The sequence below is a fragment of the Solea solea genome, chromosome 4 (genome assembly GCF_958295425.1).
Source record: "Solea solea chromosome 4, fSolSol10.1, whole genome shotgun sequence".
Lineage (NCBI taxonomy): Eukaryota > Metazoa > Chordata > Actinopteri > Pleuronectiformes > Soleidae > Solea > Solea solea.
The window spans coordinates 25,127,828-25,149,667 of NC_081137.1; the positions used below are offsets into that span (position 1 = coordinate 25,127,828).

The 21,840-nt window shown below is 42.0% G+C and overlaps 1 protein-coding gene across 5 annotated transcripts in view; it reads right to left on the reverse strand.

The window, feature by feature from the left end:
* nrg2a (neuregulin 2a) overlaps positions 1–21,840 on the reverse strand; it is a 56,797-nt gene that overhangs the window by 5,913 nt on the left and 29,044 nt on the right. For 2 of the 5 annotated variants that reach the window (XM_058627211.1, XM_058627209.1), the window contains exons 3-7: positions 21,789–21,840; positions 7,016–7,136; positions 3,793–3,851; positions 1,312–1,335; positions 35–137 (exon numbers count right to left, since the gene is read on the reverse strand). The exon at positions 21,789–21,840 is cut by the window's right edge and continues 67 nt beyond it. In XM_058627211.1, coding sequence (XP_058483194.1) covers positions 35–137; positions 1,312–1,335; positions 3,793–3,851; positions 7,016–7,136; positions 21,789–21,840 — 359 coding nt within the window. Of the gene's footprint in view, positions 1–34; positions 138–1,311; positions 1,336–3,792; positions 3,852–4,271; positions 4,343–7,015; positions 7,137–21,788 lie in introns of all 5 variants that reach the window. The other 3 variants (XM_058627212.1, XM_058627210.1, XM_058627213.1) reach the window with 2 other exon arrangements.

A 21,840-nucleotide genomic window follows, 5' to 3' on the forward strand; every position in this document is an offset into this window, starting at 1 on the left:
TCTGACAGGAAAGATACACGTGGGTTAAACTTACTTGGTTTTACAGTAGGCAACAACACACACAATGCCCACAACCAGCAGAGCCACACAAATACCCGTGATTGTCAGCACTCTCTTCTGGTAGAGTTCCTCTGCCTCTGTTGTACACACACACACACACACACACACACACACACACACACACACAGACAGACAGACAGAGAGGAATAACAGAAATGAATTGTTTTAAATGGCACATTGTGACTTTTTCATTGTGCGTCTACATTAGCGCTGAGTAACATGAAGCTTGATCTTTGATCTTTGATTCAAACACAGATGCTGTTGCTGTGGGGGGCGGGGCCTCAGCAGAGCTTCTTCAAATGATTGTGATGATCATCACAATCATTTGAAGAATGAGGTTTACAGGTCAATGACCGTGTTCTATCATGGACTCAGGCTTTAGTGAGCACAATGATCAGTGTTATGCATGAATGCATGAATGCATGAAATAACAACAATGTGAAATGAATTGATCATATACTATAAATGTGTTTTGCTTTTCCAGAGAAGAGTTCAATGAGGTTGAGGTGGAACTAATAATAGAAATAGAAATAATAGAACTAAGACGGTCCCTGATAAATAATGTAATAAAAAGGGAATTGAATTAGTACGAGACCGTCCATCTGCTTTCATTCACGAGCAGCCATTTTACATCATGCCAATTTATGTCTTTTACTTTTACTATGACCATGAGCTCTTATAAAAACTCCTCTCTTTTGTTTTCACCCTCAAACACTAAAGCACTTTTCTGGAAAAGAAAACCAGAGGATGGATGACAGAGAGAAGCAAACAAAAACATGGCTGTAACTTCACTAACTATAGATCATAGTATCTACTTCTTTAAAGTAAAACAACAACAACTTATATTCCACATGAATGAGAGTGATGCAAAGAAACATGGGCAGGATCACACATAAATACACAGAAAGAGTGATGGCATGTCAGAAGAAGAGGACAAACACATGATTGGATAGAGAGAGTTGAAGAGGGAGGACAGAAACATCTCGACACAAACATGATATAACATGCTTGTTACAGATGGAATGAGGAATAGAAAAGAAATCAGTGCAATAAAGAAAATGTGTTGAGTTAAACTCAGTTTTGAAATGAAAGACACATGAGAGATGCAGGGATTACGTCCATGTTAATAATGATCAGCTGCAGACACTGAGAGTTTGTCATTCTTGTCATTGATCAGTTAATTGAGGGACGATATGATTCACAGTTCACACCACAGACGGGACGGGAGAGGCAAAATGCATTGTTCCATACCCATAAATTCAATCCCAAGATGCTCTGCCATTGCAGAGGGTTGACAGTTGGAAGGAAAGAGGGAGAGAGAGAGAGACAGAGAGACAGACAGACAGAGAGAGAGAGAGAGAGAGAGACAGACAGACAGAGAGAGAGAGAAACAACAATAAAAAAACAAAAGAGCAGTTTAGAGAGCGGCACCTTCTCACATGTATGAAGTGGAGCAAACAAAAATAGCTTTTACAGCAACTGAGACAGAAATACTTGTCAGTAATTGTCAGTAATGTGACACACTGAGAGCATGCAACACAACACAACACAACACAACACAACACAACACAACACAACACACACACGTAAAAGATCAACACAGTCCAGTGTTATTGTTGCTTTTGGATGAAGCGCAGACATTTTAGTAAGACTTTCATTACATAAGCAACTCAATTGTCTAATGGGAATGTGTGTGATATTAGATGCAGAGCCACTCTTATTCCTCCTGTATGAGGAAACTATGTGTCATCCTCAGAGATTACCTTTGCTTTCAGTTTTCTGCTTTGCTACACTGTCTGCTCTGGAACACACCCATCACATGAACAGGCATGTTGAAAAGATATGTGTGTGTGTGTGTGTGTGTGTACAGTATCCCACTAATCACTGTGAATAAGAACATTGAGACTTGGACTTCATATTGGCCGCTCACTTGCTTTACTTTGTGTTGAAGAAAGTTCCAGCTGTTCTTATGACAACATGCTCTTGTTAAGCCAAGCTCCTATGGCCGAGGAGCACAAGCCATCCTCCTCTTTGGACTCTCCTGGGGATGGGAGGCGCCCCTCCAGGAGGCGGGTCTTTAAATATGGAATGGATGTGTGCGCACACACATGTGCCTGCTCTTTGAAATGCCTCGTTAATTGAGAATATGAAATGTGAAATATGTGAATGCTGATAAAGAGTTTGGTGTAAATACAGCAGCTGCTGTGAGACTCACGTCCACCATGATTACGACAGGTTGAAAGTTCAAGTTTTGAAGTTTTCTGCGTAAAACAACAGCTTTGAGAGTTAAATCCCATGGTTTTCACTCTGTCCTGATGGAGGCGTATAAGCATGTGCACCTCAAATCAAAGCTTGCTCTGTTTCGACAGTGAGGAAATAAATAGTCAAAGTAGCTTGATACAGTCCCACAGCTGCTCTGAACTTAAACACTATCAACATGTGTGCCAAAGACGCACAGTGCATTCCTTTACTTCACACACGTGGCTCTCTGGACGAGTCAGACGACAGGTGACGCTCCGACTGCAATGTTGTGTTGCATTCTAAGGACACGACACTGACAGACGTGCAGCGAGAGAACGAGTATCATTAACCTCATGACAAGGTTCCTCTGACAACCAAGTCCAAGCCACTTGAAACATCAGATGTTTATGTTCCACTAATGTCAGGTAACCCACTCTCTGCCACTGAACTTGACATGATTTACAGGGAAATCAGCCAACATGTAACACTGACGTGGAAACAGTAAAGACCGGAGGGACAGGTTCATTATCCAAACAAGCAATGCAATGATTCCAGACCCTGATTCCAGACCCTGATTCCAGACCCTGATTCCAGACCCTGGAGGCGCTCGTCACAGTGTCGTCCTTAGACCTTCATGTAATCTTGGTGGAAATCAGTTGACTTCAGAGCTCATGTTCACTCTCCTCTGCTGTGGGAGCAGCGTTTAAACTCTGCACACGCCTCATAACGAGCGCTTCATCTGAATCAGGTGTGCTGGGGCAGGGCCCTGTGTGTTTGTGTGTGTTTGTGTGTGTTCATGTGTGTTTGTGTGTGTGTGTGTGTGTTCCAGACACAGCAGCTGTCCCTAATATAATCACTTTAGTGGAATTTTCATCAGGAATATTCAACAATAATAATAATAATAATAATAATAATAATAATAATACGAGCTATAATAGAAACACGAGAGACTGAGATGTGAGTGTCAGTTCCTCAGAAACACGTCTATCAGTGATTATCGTCATTATTATTATTATTATTATTACTATTATTGTTGTTCAGGTCTGTCATTCCACCCATGAGTCAACTCCAAAAGAATCATTCATGCTTCTTTATACTAACAGTGTGTGTTCATCATGTCTCTAACCTGACTGTAAGAGTCAAGAAGGAATAAATAAGGAATAAAAATGGCTTCAAAGGAGAATGAATGTGACAGAAGCTTTAGCTTAGTTTGAAGCAAAGGTTTGTTGGTGATGAGGAACTGTTTTGTGTCGTTACATGCGGTGAACATCCCACGGACTGTTGCTCCCAAACATGCATGCAACACACACACACACACACACACACAGTGTTACAGGACGCACAACATCACATGCAGAGCAAACATAACAACAGCAGAGTCTGTGAATGAGTCCCAGCTTCATGCACACATGCTGCACACATGCTGCACACATGCTGCACACATGACACGAGGACAGACTGACAGTGTGACAGAGGAGGAAATTGACATACGGTAGAAACTGGCCATAACGTAGGTTTGACAGCGATCACCAGTAAAGTCATTTGGACACCTAATGGAAAGAAACAAAGCCACAGAAAGAGAGGGAGAGGGAGGAGACGGGTGGTGGAGGAGTGACAACCAGGAGGATAATAGGCAGAGAGAGGGGGGAAAGGGTGGAGTGAAAACAAGAGTATGCGTAAAGAAAAGTGAGGAGGGAGGGTGGGGGGTAGGGAGGGAGGGAGACAGAGAGAGAGAGAGGCAGAGAGACACAGATTAGAACAACAGCACAACTACGGACAGCGGAAGCAAAGTGTTCCCATGGATGACACCACTGTGTACATGGTGTCGTGCACAGCTTATTGCGTGTTGACCTGAGAAGGAGAGAGAGGGGGAGAAAGAGGGGGAGAACTGGGGGTGGGGCAGCAGGAGTCCACAGAGGTAATCCAGTGACAACTGTCTGTTCTCAGCTGCTCATATCAAGTGAACATACTTGGATTGGGCATGGACAACCGCTGCGGGTCAATCTTTAAGCATCGTGCGCCAGAGTATCCAGCCGGACATCTGGGAAGGAGCGGAAAAGTGTTATGAAAAGAAAAACACAGGAAGTGGATTTACACCTTCCCACACGTCACAGGTCACAGGTCACAGGTCACAGGTCACAGGTCACACTGGAGCCACATGATGAAGAAAAAACAACATTTCTAATAATAAAATGTAAGTCAATCAAATACATTCAATCCAATGTTAGCCTTTATATCACAATACAGTAACAACAGGAAATAAGATGCTATCACTGTTACTAATGCCGTGTTGCTACTGGACTGTGCAGCAACCATGTACATCTATCATAAATGTATATAGAAGAGGGTTTAATATAAGCTTGAGAGGCTCCACCTCTGTGCTTTGACAGGGAAGACATGGACAAACATGGGAATGTAGTTGGGGATTAACCATGCACTGCTTGGTACATGATCAATAAATCAATTCCAGGAGCTTTGGTAGCAAAGTTCAACACGGGGATAATGTCGTTTCCTTTCTTGGTGCCTGTTGGGAGCCTGGCAGCTGTCACGGGCAGAGGAGGCGGGTAAATAACTCACGCCAACAGACAGAGACATAATCCAAGTGGTTATTTCATGTTCCAAAAGAAAAGTCAGGGAATTTCCAGTGCTGTGCAAACGTCTCTGATTCTTTCATCTTTGATAGAATAGGATTGATATGGAATGGTGTGATCATTAAAACATTAGCCAGATCCATCAGTGGACGGTCACTCTTAACACTTGAGTCTGTTATTTTAATAGTCAAAGAATTATACACAGTTATGACAGCATTGATTAAACAACTAATCTAATGTTGGACAGGATTATAGATTCAGTGTCTTTCTTCAATGTTTGATGTTGTGGATTATCACCATCAAACTATACTTGCTCCATAAGTCATTATAAGTCCATTAGGATGATAGCTGGACATTCCACTCACACTCACACAAGAGTCATTGGTTTCCCAGGAGCATCATAACACTCACACACTAAATGACTCATCCTGAGTGACAGCACCACCTAGACCAAGAAATCAGCAACTCTATTATCACTCTTTAATCTTTAACTTTACATGAGTTATCATCGTCATTCACGATTCTTTAACTACACAAACTCAGAGAGACCATTTGTTAAGTTTCAACACTGTTCTTTCTGCTAATGTCAACATTTAAAGTTAGTTTTAATATTAGTTTATACTTTGCATGAAAAAAAACCCACTGGATATAAACAATTATCGACAGATTAATGTCTGCTAAATTCCCATTCTCAATAAATGGATGTGTGGGAACTCACCGACTGTTTGCTTTAGTGAGTTATTTACTTTGGATCATTTAATAACCTTACATTTCCCCCAAAACAAAGTTTATACCTCAAAGTGAAGTAGCTGGGCATAAAAGTAGGGCTCGCTGTGTGCAGGACTTGTTTAGTCAGTGAGTAATACCCACTGAAGCGTGGCCTATATTGAATAAGATGGCTGTGGGGCAACAAATCCCTGCAGACCTTCACTGCATTAGCCAACGTTTCTGGACCCATGCCTCGGCTGCCAGTGAATTAGCTGCAGCAATTGAGTTATTGCTGCCTCCAGTTTGTACACAGTGTATTGAACGGCTGTTGCAGCCACGTCCTCGTCGCTTGCCCTGCATTCTTCTTTGGGCCAACTGAGCACAGACATCGGGCCAATGTTTCAGCTCAATAACCAAAGTCCACACATGCTCCAGGAGAACATGCGACAACCATGACAAGAGGCAAGTGGCTCATTTAGAATAATGATTTTCTTATTAGGTTACGACATCTGTGACATTTGAGAAGAAAGGCCCTCTCAGTTAAGTTAAGCAATCCTTGATAAAATATTGTCTCTTGTGGGCTGACGTATGTATCAGGCACAATAAAAGACAGAAGGTTGAACTGGAGGACATGAAAATGTCAAAGATAAAAGAAGGTTGTTTCTGTGATAATGTCAAGCCGCTGTGTTGCTGAAGAGCAGAGAGACACATAGGTCTTGATCTCCTCTGCCAAGGACCTCAAATGTAAGCAATGATTCTATTGACCTCACTGGGGGCCTCCAACAGGCATAAATATTTGCTCACTACTAAACCAGTGACTCATGACATTTTGAAAGGGCTTTTAATGTGCAGCCCTCCTGTACACTAAACATGAGTTAAAAGGATGAGCACACCACTGCCTCACTCCATTATTAGTGTTCAAATACACAGCAGGTGGGCAGTTAGGCAGACTGACAGCATTCTGCTGCTGCTGCAATCAGGCCGGTGATATCAGGGACATGAACAGCAGGAGTGCATGTTAGACATGATTCATATACAGTATGTGTATGATGTGTATGATGTGAAATGAGTTCATATGTTAAACACCACATATGAGGACATTTAACACAAATAAGGAACTTTCTCAAATGTAAACTTTGTGTATGAAGTTAAACAGGAGCAGAGCATGCTAACACTGACATTTAAAAGACTGAGACTGAGAAACAGAAAGATTGATAGTTTTCAACAAATGAGTTGCCATTGATTTAGTGTAACAGTAGGAAACTGAGTGCACAAGAGACAAGAGCGTTTATATCATATATTTAACTTTTAAAGGTTTTAATCTGTATTTGTTTCTGTTTCTCAGTTCAACCGCCTGAAAGAACAAAGGCCGACACATTCACTGTGATTTGGTGAAAACAGACACGAGAACTCACTTGCAGGAGAGCCCATTTATACCATCTATGAAGTAACAGTGGCCGCCATTCACACAGTAGGTCTTCTCTGTTTCGTTGCATTGTCTGGTGTGGCCTGAGCCTGGAGATGGTGTTGTGGTTACTGAGAAAATAACAGACAGACAGACAGACAGACAGACAGATAGACAGACAGACAGACAGGCAGACAGAGAGTCAGGTTACTGGCAACGTCACTTATATTTATTTCAATTCATTTTTTATGGAAATTTGAACCGTTCTTTTCTCTTAGGTCACACCAGAGTGTGAAGACAATATACACAACTACACACAGCAGTTTGATTTCATTGGATTTTTATCTTCACATGATACACTTGTATTTCCACGAGGACTCTTTAGTTTTGCGTCCACAAATGTAATTGTGTCTCTAAGCAGTGTTGACACTGTCTTAAGGACTTCTATGAACAAAGGTAAACATTTCCCCAGCAGAGTGTAGGAGTTGTTTATGCACTGACTCAGGTTCTTGGAATGGTCCAAAATGTCATGTATCCGCACTTAATCCCCCCGACTGTGTCTTTTCTATCGGGACAAAAGAGGGGACATCAGAAGGACAGGGAGACGGGCGCTGTGGCAGGATTGGGCCTGAGGAGGTTGCTTTGCATGTGAGCGTTTACCTGCTGTCAGGTGTTAGGACATCAGCACAATGTGACACTTTGTTGGGAGGGTTACAGAAGGTTCCAGAGGGAAGAACCTTTTCAACAACCTGATTCACATGCCATGAACAATGTTGTGACAAGAAATGTCATTAGGATTTGATTGACATTGACATTTGATATTATAGTATGCTCTCAACTCTCTCTTGTCCCCGTCACTCTCTCATCTAACTCTTCTTCATTCTAAAGAACACATGAAATAACAGATGATTCTGCGAGGAACATGAGCAAGAAACAAAGAACACATATTCTGTATTACAGTCAGCTTCCATGGGAGGAGGAGGAGGAGGAGGAGGAGGAGGAGGAGGAGGAGGAGGAGGAGGGTGTGCTCGTGATCACATGAACATCTAAAACATCAAAGCAGACCATAAATCTCCTGCTGGTTTAGTCTGATGAAAAATACTGATATGAGCAATATTTATGACAGACATGTTATTCTGTTCTTTCACAGTGTTTCCAAAACAACGCTGTCACCTCAAAGATTTGAAGAATATTCCCAAGTTTACCTGTAATCACAACTCTGACCTCTGACCTCTGAGAGTGCTGCCATGTTTGACACTCTGCTCAAAATAGAAACCTTGTGTATACAAAACAAAGAGCGGCAAAACTGGCTGCATGAATGTGGAGCAGCAGTCTATCCCATCATGCACTGCTGTGCAGGGCGGGCGAACACACAAACACACACACACACACACACACACTCGGTCCACCTGGCGTACATGTGGGTGGAAAACAGATGACCCGCAGAAAAGCCACACAAGGAGGTGGAGAACATGTAAACTTCACACAGACCAGATCAAGGCTGATATTTGAACCCTGAACCTGTTCTTCTGTCAGGGTTTACAGGACGACTGCTGGTCACAGCTCATTCACTTCAGGGACAAGAGATTGTTGCTCATTAAATCATTACAGAGTACAGGACACAGGACACAGGACACAGGACACAGGACACATGACACATGCTGTCCTAGTTACAGCTGCAGCACTTTCCACTCACACATCCCAACACCTGCCTCTATTGAAAAACTTATATGACTTATATATAACAGAACTTTATTTCATCCTCGGTGAAGTTGAAAAACAAAGATTCTGATGGAAATGTTTTTATGTCTGAAAAACACCATATATTACATGTATTGGCTAATGATCTGCTCTGCCTCAAAAGAAGTCTCCATTAAAGCCAGAGCAACAAAGAGCCTCCAGGTTCAGTCTCTAAAGGATTTGGATAATCTCATTTGGTTTTAAAATACGAGGATACATTTTATATTCAACATCTTGAAAAATCATTAGTCATTAAAGATGTATGGTGTCACGGAGGAAAATAATACAATCTAAAAACAACATTGACTTGCTCTCAGTGGCTTCAAAGACGACATGAGTCCCAGCACGACCATAAAAACAGTCCATTTGGGAACATTTATGGTCCTGCAGTCTTTAACTGACCCTGTACACTTAAGTATTTCTCTAAAGGTAGCGTCAGTCCACGTTTCTAAGAGCTCCATGCACAACACAATCACACATCACAAGTGTGATCTGTGTATTACACATCTATATGAAATCTATCTGAAAACATTCACAGCTTTTAGTGCTGCCCTGTGTGTACGAGACAACCTTAAAAACAGAGAAGGAACAAAAGATAAAAGTCAGCAAACGATTCAATAAAAATCTAATGATTATGTCATGTTTAAGGTTTGAAGTCTGGCTCATTTGATCAAAACAGCTGGAGGCCAATGGCACTCAGCTTCACTAAATCTCACGTGTGGACCCACTGCACATTTGACAATTCACTTGTAATGGAATCATCTCCCAAGCAGCAGTTAAATATATATATATAATAAAAGACTTTGTTGTGTTGGTGCTTCTGGTTTTCATCTGCAGCCAGAGGACGTGATGTCATCAACATCCCATCATAAACAGTGGACTCATTCAATCTCATGTGATTTTGAATTAAAGTGCTGTGCACAGCCCATAATAACAACACAGAGACAGAATTAAGTCAGCAATAATTCATTTTTAAGGACATTTCCAGAGTCCAATAGAAATCCTGGTGTTTTCTTTGGGGTATGATCTACTGTATCTATGGAATAAGAGTAAATGTGTGCATCACCACAGCAACACAAACATGACACAATTAAAGGAAGGACAAAACTACTACACATATCAAAGAATGTACTCACTGACTGACAAAGCCATACAAGGAGAGGTACTGTACAGAAACCAGGCCAGGGTTTTCCTTCTGAGGTGATCTGGTTCAGCCGATACAGTGTTTACTCAGGCTGCACCGCGTGTTTACTCCAGATTAAAACTAATGACAAGCCCTAAAACTTTATTGACATGGTTAAAGATAAACATATAAATAAGAGCAAAGCATCTCATTTGGGGCAAACTGATATTACCATTGGTGCTCTGGTGTGTTTTAAGATCACTTTAAACAGCCTTTATTTTTGTGTTTCTTCAGTCAAAGACGTAAACAAAGATGTAAACAAATGTTACACTGACAACATCAAAACACCTCTGGTTTCATCACGTGTTGGAATCAACTAATACGACATCTTATCTTCAACAAGGGTCACTTATTAGAAATCCTTTCACATTTAGTGCACTTTCAAAGCTAATTCTGGGCCCATCAGGGTTCCAGACTTTTACACTACTGCAGTATACTGTGGTATACATGTAGAATATTGTAGTATACATGTAGTATATTGTAGTATACATGTAGAACATTGTAGTATACATGTAGTATATTATAGTATATATGTAGAACATTGTAGTATATATGTAGAATATTGTAGTATACATGTAGTATATTATAGTATATATGTAGAATATTGTAGTATATATGTAGAATATTGTAGTATACATGTAGTATATTATAGTATATATGTAGAATATTGTAGTATATATGTAGAATATTGTAGTATATATGTAGAATATTGTAGTATATATGTAGAATATTGTAGTATACATGTAGTATATTATAGTATATATGTAGAATATTGTAGTATATATGTAGAATATTGTAGTATACATGTAGTATATTATAGTATATATGTAGAATATTGTAGTATATATGTAGAATATTGTAGTATACATGTAGTATATTATAGTATATATGTAGAATATTGTAGTATATATGTAGAATATTGTAGTTTATATGTAGAATATTGTAGTATACATGTAGTATATTATAGTATACATGTAGAATATTGTAGTATACATGTAGTATATTATAGTATAGAATATTGTAGTATATGACAGGTGAGTATGCTGCTCTTTGATTGGAAGATAAGTTTGTTCAAATCTCTGGCAGTAAATCTGAGCTGTTGGCTGAAGGGAATCGTGTGAACTTAAACGTCAATAAGAGGAGGTTTACTGATACTACTAACTAGTTATATAATAATAATAATTATATTTATATGCCACTTTTTAAAAGGGAGTTTCATGAAAGAGATGAAACCAAATAAGACGACCGTTGATATGACAAGGATTTTATGTAACTCTTCCATTGTGTTATTGTATATATATATATATATATATATATAAAATATTGTTTAATCTGACCAAGTTATTGTATGGTATGTGTGTGTGTGTGTGTGTGTGTGTGTGTGTGTGTGAATACTGTGAACAAACCCCAGCGTTTTCTGCTAACAGTTGGTGTAATAACGTGTGTGTGTGTGTGTGTGTGTATGTGTGTGTGTGTGTGTGAGAATGAGAGAAGCCTTATTGATACTGATCAAAAAAAGTCAGCATTTACTCTATTACACAAGTGTTTATTAATCCATCAATGCATCATTTACAACAGTGCAATGCTATGAAGTGCATTCATCTTCCAGCCAGTTGTTTGCATTAATGTTTGTAGTGATCCATACTATTTTAAAACTAACCTAATCTATTTCATAAATCATATTATCTAAACAATGGTTTTATCAGTTCTATCATTTATGAAGGATTGTCACGTGAATGAAGTCAATTTCCTCCCATATAACACACATTGGAGCATTGGAAGAAGCTGTCGGAGCGTCCTCCTTTTGTCAGTCATTTCCTGTTTGGGGAGTGTTTACTGCATCCTATTATACTGAGGGCTGTATATGTTATTAAGGGAAGTTAATAAAGTATGAAAAGTGTTATGTTTGTGGTGTTTGAATCTTTGACAGCCCCAATCAGTCGTGTGTAATAGTTTAATAACATACATATAACAACTCAATCTATGTGGGGTTTTTTAAACCAATCAATCACATGTCTTGTAAATGCTCCAGTTAGAACTGTATTCTCGACAACATTCAGCAGTAGCTAATATACGTTTGTGTTCCAACTTTCTTCTTGAGTGTGAGTTGTCGTTATCGTGATGGAGACAGCTTTCTTATCTGCATCTATCCCCAAGAGGCAAGACGGTAATACTGAGGCCAAAACTGTTTGATAAGAGAAATCTAAGCCTGATGTGGACAAATGTGTTCACGCTGTGCTTCACAATGAGAATGCATTCAATCACTATGTCCAAAATAACATCAAACATAAATGAATTAGAAGCATTACATGTAATGGAGAACGCACAAGTGAGTCTCAATGACTCAACTTTCAGCAATTTGTTCTGGTGCATGTCTTGGCCTTACCATATGGTGCTGTCTGTCTACAGTCATACAAAGGAGACCAGAGTTCAGGTGTATTTGTCAAGGTTGCCTCTGCTGCTCTGCTAAACAGATCATTTATCTGCACTTGATGTGACCATGCTTTTGTTAACTTAAGTTTGCTTGGCTTGTTTAACCTCGGGTTTCAACTTTCCTTGGTCCTGTAGCCCAGGGGCTGAATCTGAGTTGGACTTGAGGAAAGGTTCCCTCTGGGTTAGTGAGAACCACAGTGTTTAGCCATCAGCCCTTGCCACTGACTTTGATTAATCCTTCATGGCCCAAGAACTGAAAAGAAAAGCTGGGGGTGCAAGCAGGACCATCTGGAAACCTTCATAAACATGTCTGTCTTTCCACGCTCTCCAAAGGATTCTAGGAAAATCGTAAAAATGAAAAGAGAGGGCCCTACTGCACAGTTTTCTTTCCTCTTGAGGCACCCGGTGCATATGCAGCGAAGAGAAAAGTGCTCGTACTGAATCCTAGCCCTCAAAGACCTGAGAAGCCAAACTTTGTAATAAAATACATTTTCAATTGGCCTGTCTGGGGTGCAGAGTCATACACGTCCCACTAATTTATGACAAATGTTGATCATTTACTTCAGCTTGCCTTAATCTTGTTCATTTCTGCACAACAATCAAACACAATGCCATTTCAAAACACGACCAAATCCGATTCTGTGCGGGGAGAAAGCCAAGGCAGTTATTCAACTAGTGGTGGATCCATCTGGACTTTGTTATGGTTTTGTGTGTTCACTCTTAAAAGCAATGTTATCAAGATACAACGTATAAATGATGCGGTCGATCTGTCAGTGAGCAGATCTCAGATAGTTCTACATTTCTGCAGGAGCACAGAACATCACCTACATCCAGAAATCTTCATGTAAATGTACAGTAATGTTGTAAATAAGGATATTTTCATATGTCATCAGGTGGCACAATACTGCAATATCACACAGGAGCGTGAACTCTTGGTTTTATCACATCATGAAAATCGTTGTCACAATTCACGCAAATTAAAGTCAGGCTATAAAGATCAGATGAGAATGTGAGAAGTGTCGTACGTACAGAGCCTTTAGCAGTCACATAAAAGGTCAGTATCTGGAATAGCTTTGCCACCCACAAATGCTTTTCCACAAGTCACTTTTATGGACCAGAAAAACCCTTCCCTTCCCTTCCCTTCCCTTCCCTTCCCTTCCCTTCCCTTCCCTCACCTCCTCAGCTCTTGGCAGGGAATGCCTGACATGTCTCCTGTTACTGCTGGGACCAACACTTTTTATCTCTCTGCGAGAAGCCAGTTCAAACTGCATGCATTCTTGCTACACACTTAGGTGTGTTGTGTACCACGTCCTTTTTCAGCAATTCTGCTACAACTGTCTGTTTCAAATAAACAAGACCGAGCTGGGACGTGTGGTTTTGGATGAATGTGAAGGCGCTGACAGCTGGAGCTGATGCGGTGAAGGTTAGGATGATGCTTGCATGTCAGAAAGAAAACAAGGATTACAAGATGAACTTCCTATGAAGAAAACATGTGAGTTCCATGTTAAATATGACTTTATTATTTATTTATGAATAAGACAGGAGCTCAAGTTCTGACAAATGTTGCATCCATGAAAGAAAGGCAGAGAAGCTTGTCATCAGGATCTTTCTAAGGGAAAATCTTCCTGCTTGCCAAAGCCAACAGAAAATAATGGGGCACCTACTTCCCACACATGGGCACGGCACACCCAACCAATGCAACATCCAGCATCTGAACCGAGATCAAAATAAGCAAGAGAGATTTCATGTCAAATATCCCAAGAGGAATTAAATGATTATTTACTGTAAGAAGGACACACAAAAGATCACATTATGAATGAGAGAGCACGGTTTTCTTCAATAGAAAACTATCCACAATTCAAACAACTTCAGTATGAAACTGGAATGTTTAGAAATGAACAAAATGGATCCCGCCAGGAGCGTTAATCTACCACCCACTCTCCAGAAAGACTGCCACCACCACAACCAGTGTGTCTTCTTTTATATTCTTGTCTCCTCTTACCATTTTTCAGTCACATAGCTGATATGCCTGGTCTTGTCTGCCTCAATCATCTCAACACTGAAGTGAAATCAAAGAGCAGCCCAGTGCTGCGATTGCACAACAGCTGCTCATGAGCTGCTCATGAGCTGCAGTGAGGTGCACTTGGAAAGGCAGGGTACGGTGCGGGAGCAGGAATGAGCCTGGATCTGCAGTTGGCAACAAAATGACACATGTTTTTCTGTCTCTGCAGAAGTGTGGTGTCGCAGCTGCTGGTGCATCCTTGTGTCCTCCCTTTGACGCTCTCTTTGTATGACCACGACAGTCGTGGATGAACAGCAAATGGTCAGGAGCAAAATCACCGCACAGGAAGCCCCACTGGTGGAAACCATGACGGTGACACAGTCTCCACTTCTAATTTCATCTGGATACGTTCCACTCATCCAGAGATGCGAGTAGAGTAAGTAAGTTCTATTAAAAGTGCATCCATGTAACCCTAACCCTAACCTGCGCAGGGAAAATGTATAAGATATAGAAATGAGGACACCTGAAGTGTAAGGTTACACACACACACACACGATGTACAACGAGGCAACGTCAGTGTCCTGTGGACAGTTGTCTGTGCTGTGTGTCCGGGGTGGGCGAGCCGTCCTGACTGTCCTACTGTTGCAGGAAGATGATACTTAACCACCAGTGCGTTACGCTTCACCCGCACTGCATCATGGGTAAAACAATGGAATGATTATTCATTAAACACTATAATTATGGTCCGAGCACACAGACTCCTTCAGCACTGAAGGAGTTATTATTATTGATAATAATGTCAAAGGTCATCTCCACTCAGGAATGATCATGACGTGAGGAGGCGTTCATGTGCATTTTGCCTGTGGGGAACTCGTATTTACCATAATTCCAATAGCACGTGAAGGCAGCATTAATAAAGCACTGAGATGTCCATCACTCTGCTGTAAGCTCCACCTCAGTGTAAGGCTGTGCTAACTGTGCTAACTGTGCTAACTGTGCTAACTAGCCTCTAGCTGCCATGCCATGTTTCACACACACAACTTTATTGACTGAAGCAGCAAAACTGACAAGAACAAAATCCTGGATCAGACACAATGGATCCATTAAAGCGTCTCTGTGCACATGGCAATGTCACTCACAGCTGCCAAAGATTTTGCTCTCGTCCAAAAAGGAGGTGGCAAACTGTCAATGAGTTGAACTCAGGCACCCAAAGAGCGGGTTGCGACCCGCAGACGGCTCACGGGACATTTTCTTTGGGTCCCCAAATACATTTTCTGAATTTTTTCAGACATTTACTTAAGAATTATGACATAAAATACGCAAGTTGAAGCTGAAGTTGTGACTCATTTGTCAAACTCATTTTACATGTAATGTTTTGAAAATGAATGGTGTAATTCATTATATTGTATATTGTGAACTTGGTTAAGATAAGTTAATTCCTTTAAAAAGACAAGACGGGTTGAAACCATGTGTTTCTTTTGTCCTTGGTCTTCAACAGCTGGCCCTGGTTTCTGAGAAAGGGCAGACTTTGTGACCTTGTACCAGATACAGGAGACATATTCCACAGGTCCTTATTTGGCTCTCATGCTCACAGCTACAGTAGTGCCCAGCTGCTGGGACTAAAGCTTTTCCCTCAGAAAGCACACGGATGCTTCAGCCTCCTTCACTCTTATATACACACACCACCCACACGGGCTGGACGTTGTGATGGAGCACTGCTGGCGCTCTGTATACTGAAGGATGAGTTCACTGTGGGTGTAGCAGTAATTAAAGTGAGACCTGTTCCATCGGTTCACACCTGCACACTCCAAAGGAAATGGCTGTTGCCTGCGACCTGCGAAATGGAATCTCAGAAGTGAGTCATCCTGACGTGACGGGATGATCACCAGCAAAAAACACGCATGACGGAGTAATGGGAGGTTTAGGAGAAGACACAGCTGTGGCAACCAAACTACAGTACAGTGCACTCCTGCACTTTAGCACTGGAATGGTAACTACATGTTTCTCTTTGTGCTCAAAGGAAACTTGAGGAAGAGGGAATTTGTTTGATGTGGGAGAACAATAGTCACAGACCTATTCTCAGTGATGACTCTGCAAGCAACTGCAATTATTACTGAGTCACTCCACGCAGATCCCACTTATTTATGCTGTTTGCATCATTAATCACCACACGGTCGTGAACAGTTACCCACAGTCGGGGTCACCAACAGGAAGTGGACCACCAGGACCACCAGGACAGCTGAGGAAGGCTCTTAAATGATGTGTCAGATAAGTTTCCTCCCGAGCCGTGGAAGAGTTAACAAAGCTCTGCACCTCCTGCTCACATCACTCAGCTTTTCAAGTGTAACAGCTGCTTCCTTCCACACACATAGCAATATCCTCACTCATTCACACTGAGGGCTTAAGTGTCCCACATATAACACAGTGAGATTACTGGATCTCCTAAGAAGTGAGATGTGTTTTGATTTTCAGTAACATAGTTGTTCCTGCACAGATTTGATTGAGAACTCTGGAGCAACAGGATTAAAGTGAATCAAGAGCTCAAACACGCCATTTATAAATGTTTCTTTACCTGATTCAACAGCTGCCTGGTCTCTATCCAAACCAGGAACATACTTACGTACATACCATCATCATTACTGATATGAGAGGAGTGAGTTATGCTTTAGGTGCCAGTATCCACCTCAACTCACTGGTCTTGTGTCAGATGAATTGAACATTCTTGGACTGCTCTCTGAGGTTTTCTTCCAGAGTGTCAGAAAGTGCATGAATGCATCTGAAAAAGAGCTAAAACATTGCACATGGTACAATCACAGAGTTGTACCATGTCCAGGCTGAAATGCTTACGTACACTCAAAAAAACATGGAGTTGTTTCTTTCTCTAAAAGTATTTCAAAAATATTCCTCACAAATTCCCTTTTTTAAGATATTAAAATAGTTTGGTCCAAGTGGTCCTCAGTAATGTTACTCCGTCTCAGTGACGCCAGCATGTGCTCTGATCAGTCTGTGGGCGTTTGTCCACCCTTCACTCTGGATGTTCCCTCTGTGCCGGATGCTGCCCACTAACTCAGAAAGAGTGGGTGACGATCTTATGACGGCCCCCGAAAACTAAACATTAGTGCGGGTTCACTTCAAAAGTCCAGCTGTCTCCAGATGTGATGTCAGACAGAAAAGTACAGATGAAACTTAAAGAAAGAATGGACTTTTCTGTCCAACACATTTACTTTGTGTGGTTATGATTTATGACAAACAAAACTAGCAGCTCGCTTCCTGATTTATCTCTGATGACTTATTGACAGTTATTTCTTTTTATTTTCAAGGAACAAAAGCACTTCTCATTAATGTTTGTGTTCAATCACAGTTCCAACAACAACCTAATGATTTATTCATGCTGTGTTTGGATTTTATACATAACCTCAGAACCTGACCTGGATCCTGACTCAGTGATCAAGACCTAAGATCTGTAGCATCCAACGACTCGGATGAATGTCTGTGCAGACCATGGATGGTCCAGACCGCTACCGCTGCCGCTGCTGCTGCTGCTGCTGCTGCTGCAGCTGTTGCTACGGCTGCTGCCGCTGCTACTGCTGCTACTGCTGCTGCTGCTGCTGCTGCTGCTGCTGCTGCTACTGCTGCTCACACACAGCAATCAACACAATTGAGTGGCTTACACATGCTCGTCATTGGGCCACAGCCAACATCCTTTCGCGTCATTACAGATGAGTTTATCTGGTCGTTTGCGTAGTAAGAGTGAGTAAGTTGTGTTTTCATGTTGACGAGAAGCAGAGAAGGAAGTTGTTGTTTATCTTGTTCAAAGTAGCTCTTACTGTGGTGTTTGTCTTACGTAGACTTACTGGAAGAGAAGTCAGAAACGCTGAATGTGTATTTGTATGAATAATGGCTGAGTCTAACTGCACTGTAACATCTTCTAATACAAACACCTAAGAAGCTGAATAGGATTTTATCTTTAGTGACAACTGTACAAGTCAAGTTTTCTAAATCCATCAGCCTGTTTTGACTCTGCAGCGTGCACCTATGGAACACTCCACATATTATGTCATCAAATGGAGCAGAGCATGGTGTTAATGTTAAGACTTAAGTTTTGTGAGGGGGGGGGGCGGGGTTTGCATCAGGATAGGTAGTGAATATATGAACGGTATGTGCACACGTGTGCGTGTATATGTGTGTGTGGGCCAGCAAAAGTGATGCTGGTGGGCCCCAGCATGACTGCTGAGGTTGGAGCAATCATATGTTCAGCTGTGATTTCCATCAACACATTCCTGGACGCTCACACACTCCCTCAGTGGAGCTGTGCACAGCACCCCCCGAGGATGTGACCTGTAGCCTGCAGACACATGACTGCCTCACAAGCGCTTATCACAACACAGCAGTCTGCATCTGAAGCCACGTGGAGCCCAGCGAACTCTGACTGCTGTGGCTCCTTCACACTGGCCTCATAGAACACACTTGATGATATACTACACCACTGCACAGAAGGCCAGCAGGTCTTACCATGCCAGACTGATTACAGGGTAGAGGTCAGACCACATGGACAACAAATGGTGCCTGGTCCTCTACACTGGGGGTTGGACATAAGGCTGGAAACAGCACTCTGAAAGAGGCAGCGACTGTTCCAGAAACTCTTCTACTTTCCATCACAATGCAACATGCAAACAAAAAAACACATGGAAGACAGTCTAGAGGGAAACATGAGAAGAATCCATCTCATGTTTCACAAAACTACAGCCAAGGACAACACAACTATTAAACAACAACTAAACATTCAACTCAGCAGCATCGAAACTTGTACTCAAGACTTGTTCATAAATGAGTAAAGTCCAGTCATTGTCACTGCTGCTGCTGCTGCTGCTGCTGTTACTGCTGCTGCTGCTGTTACTGCTGCTGCTGCTGCTGCTGTTACTGCTGCTGCTGCTGTTACTGCTGCTGCTGCTGCTGCTGCTGTTACTGCTGCTGCTGCTGCTGCTGCTGCTGTTACTGCTGCTGTTACTACTGCTGTTACTACTGCTGCTGCTGCTGCTGCTGGCACCAGGCCCCTGTGCCATGTGCACATGGGGTTAACTTTGAGTTGAGCCCTGAACACATTACACTAAAGGATGTTCCATTTGTCTTGCAGCTGCTACACTGTGTGTCGTATAACAACAAGTGTTTGTGTGTTATTGCTCCTCCCCCATTCGACTCGACTGAGTTACTTAAGGAATGTGTAGGTAGCTCGTTTTTAATCACACCTCGGGCTGCGTTGGCTTTTTTTTCCTCGTGTAATTCCTGATATGGAAATCATCTTAAAGTGTCTATGTTCAAACTCGTTGATGAAATGTTTGCTCTGTGGTTCAACTGAGATGACATGACTTCAGTTCACACTTTAGTAAAAAGCATTCACACAACAGTGCAATGAGCTGAGTGACACCAGAGACACCACAGCTCACTCACAGCGATGCTCCTGTGCCAATTTAATATCTATGACTCCAGCTCTACACTCTGGGAAAGCTGATATTTCCTGAGAGAATCACATTAGTAGCACGTTTGCATGCAACACTGTAGGTGGATACAACACAGGTAGGAACAGCTGTGTGTAGAGCACCTGACTGTGGACACAGCAGGCTCTTGTCTTCCTCTGCTTATACTGGACTTACTGGACTCCTCATGTCTTTGTCATGAATTCCCTCCCTTTGTTTTTGTGTCTCCTTCTTTCTGTCTCTGTCCATCTCCATCTGCACACAGACACAGACACAGAGACTGCTGCAGCAGACGAGCACACTCTTAGTGTCTTAGTATCATCTTTATCCAAATGATTGGAAATCATTGTCACTCGCTCACTGTGCAGCATCTGCCCAGTTCAGCCATTCATCTGCATATGATAATCACACCAAGGTGCACGTCTGTGTTTGCTGCCACACAATCCTCCTGCCTATGGACATACCTCCCCTGATTCGCCCCGTCTTGCCTTCTCCCCTGAAGCAGGACGGAACTAGGCGTGCTGCTGTAACACAATGGGACTTTTTTATTGAACAGTGTGAACATTTACACACACACACACACACACACACACACACACAGACAGACACACACACACAAACAGACACACACACACAGACAGACAGACAGACAGACAGACAGACAGACAGACATCTAGTGATCGTGGCACACAACAGGACATACAATGATGCCTTTGTTTGAACAACCAAGAGTGATGTGAGCTCATGTTTGTGCTGACAGACAGACAGACAGACAGACTCAGGACACACAGACATGCATTTACATCGACATAAACACGAAAGTAAAATACGTACATGTGCTCCAACATCAGGTTTAACTGGTAGTGTCCATGTTTAACACCAGATTGATCCTCTGAGGCTACTGTACATCAACAACATCAGCATATTGAGTTTCATGTGTTCATAAGCCTTCATTCAACACCCGGGCAAACATTTCACTGATTTCATCTCATTGCCATTAAAGGTGAACGTTAACCCAGGAATACATGCTTTCAGAAATGAGATGTCGTGATTGTGAGACACTGACCATTTCAATAATGAAAGAAATCATTAAAGTAAAGCCAAGTGTCATAACAAGCACACAATAAAACTCAACATATGTCAGAAACAGAGAGAGAGATTTAATGTGCAGCTCAGTTTAAATACACAATGAATGACACAATTATTGACTGAATCTATAAGGAGCTGCTGCCCAGCTTAGGTCTGTGAAGCGTAAACCACAACACTGACAAACGTAAAGTACAGGACACTGAGTGATGGCTAAACTTCCTCTTGTGTCAAAGTCACAACAAGACAATGAGAGTTTCACCTGTAACAGCACATGAGTGCAGTCAGACTGACAGACAGACAGACAGACAGACAGACAGACAGCAGCAGGTGAACTGAGCGTAGCAGCAGGAAACAGCACTTCCTAAAGCACTTTGTGACTCATGTGCGCCTCAGCTGTGTAAGGTCCTCACTCTCTGCCCAACAAACACAAACTCACCACCACACCAAATGGAAACAGCTGTTATCAAAACTCCTTCATTTGCTCCAGCACTCACACACACACACACACACGCACACACACACGCACACGCACACGCACACGCACACACACGCGCACACACGCACACACACGCACAACTACTGAACAAGTGTGTGGAATTCTATCAAACACACTTTTGTACAGTTGTACATTTTACACTCTGTTGTTGTGACATTACATTAACATTACATTCCACACTGTTCCACTGATTCATGAGCCAGAGACACGTGTGGACAGTTGTTCTTCATGCATGTTACCATGGTTACATGGCTGTTTGCGATGGCTCCTCTGGATCTCTCAATTGGCAAGAGAACAGTCACAACAGCATCAACAATGCCAGTACATCTGTGCCACATCACTGGTTGCTTAGGAACGGGTACTCACTGCTTTGGACGTTAACGGTGCCGGTGGAGTTGTCCTTTCCCAGCGGGTTCTC